Source organism: Asparagus officinalis, chromosome 5, assembly GCF_001876935.1.
Source record: "Asparagus officinalis chromosome 5, Aspof.V1, whole genome shotgun sequence".
NCBI lineage: Eukaryota > Viridiplantae > Streptophyta > Magnoliopsida > Asparagales > Asparagaceae > Asparagus > Asparagus officinalis.
In genome coordinates, this window is record NC_033798.1 from 32,454,718 (window position 1) to 32,455,332 (window position 615).

At 47.6% G+C, this 615-nt stretch overlaps 1 protein-coding gene across 1 annotated transcript in view; it reads left to right on the plus strand.

Annotated features, from left to right (window-relative positions):
* Nucleotides 16-615, plus strand: part of LOC109843395 (universal stress protein PHOS34-like) — a 3,238-nt gene continuing 2,638 nt past the window's right edge. Inside the window, exons 1-2 of the mRNA XM_020412328.1 lie at nucleotides 16-201; nucleotides 297-391. Of these exons, the coding sequence (XP_020267917.1) occupies nucleotides 24-201; nucleotides 297-391 (273 nt within the window). The 5' untranslated portion in view covers nucleotides 16-23. The remainder of the gene's footprint in view (nucleotides 202-296; nucleotides 392-615) is intronic.

Consider the following 615-nt stretch of genomic DNA (forward strand, 5'->3'; position numbering starts at 1 on the left):
GCTGCAGAGCGACGACGACGACGATGACGCCTCCGACGTCAGTGATGGTGGTGGGGATCGACGACAGCGAGCAGAGCTTCTACGCTCTCCAATGGGCTCTTCTCCACTTCTTCTCCGGCGGCGGCGCCGCCTCTCCGTTCAAGCTCGTCGTCATCCACGCAAAGCCCTCGCCTGCCTCAGTCGTCAGCCTCGCTGGCCCTGGTAGCTTAAAAAATTTGCGATTTTTATTTGGATTTGCACTAATCAATTGATTAATTGGTTTGAGTCAACTGAAAATTGGGAATTGAAATTTCAAGTTGCCGTTAATGTGGTGCCTTATGTGGAGTCGGATCTGAAGAAGATTGCTGCTAGGGTTTTGCAGAAGGCCAAGGACCTCTGCGCTGAGAATTCCGTATTTCTCTCTCCTTTCTTTTACTAGAATTTATAAGGGTTTATTTCACAAAATCTCCAAGAAGTTTTGGCTCATTCTGAGATAACCTTGAAAAGTTTGGTAACGTCACTTAACCTCCAAAACTTTTCCCGTTTAGGGGTTAAGTTACAATAGGCCAAATTTCTTGCGGTTTATTGAAATTTGCCCAACTATTTATTTTAGGGTCCCCCCCCCCCCCCCCCCCC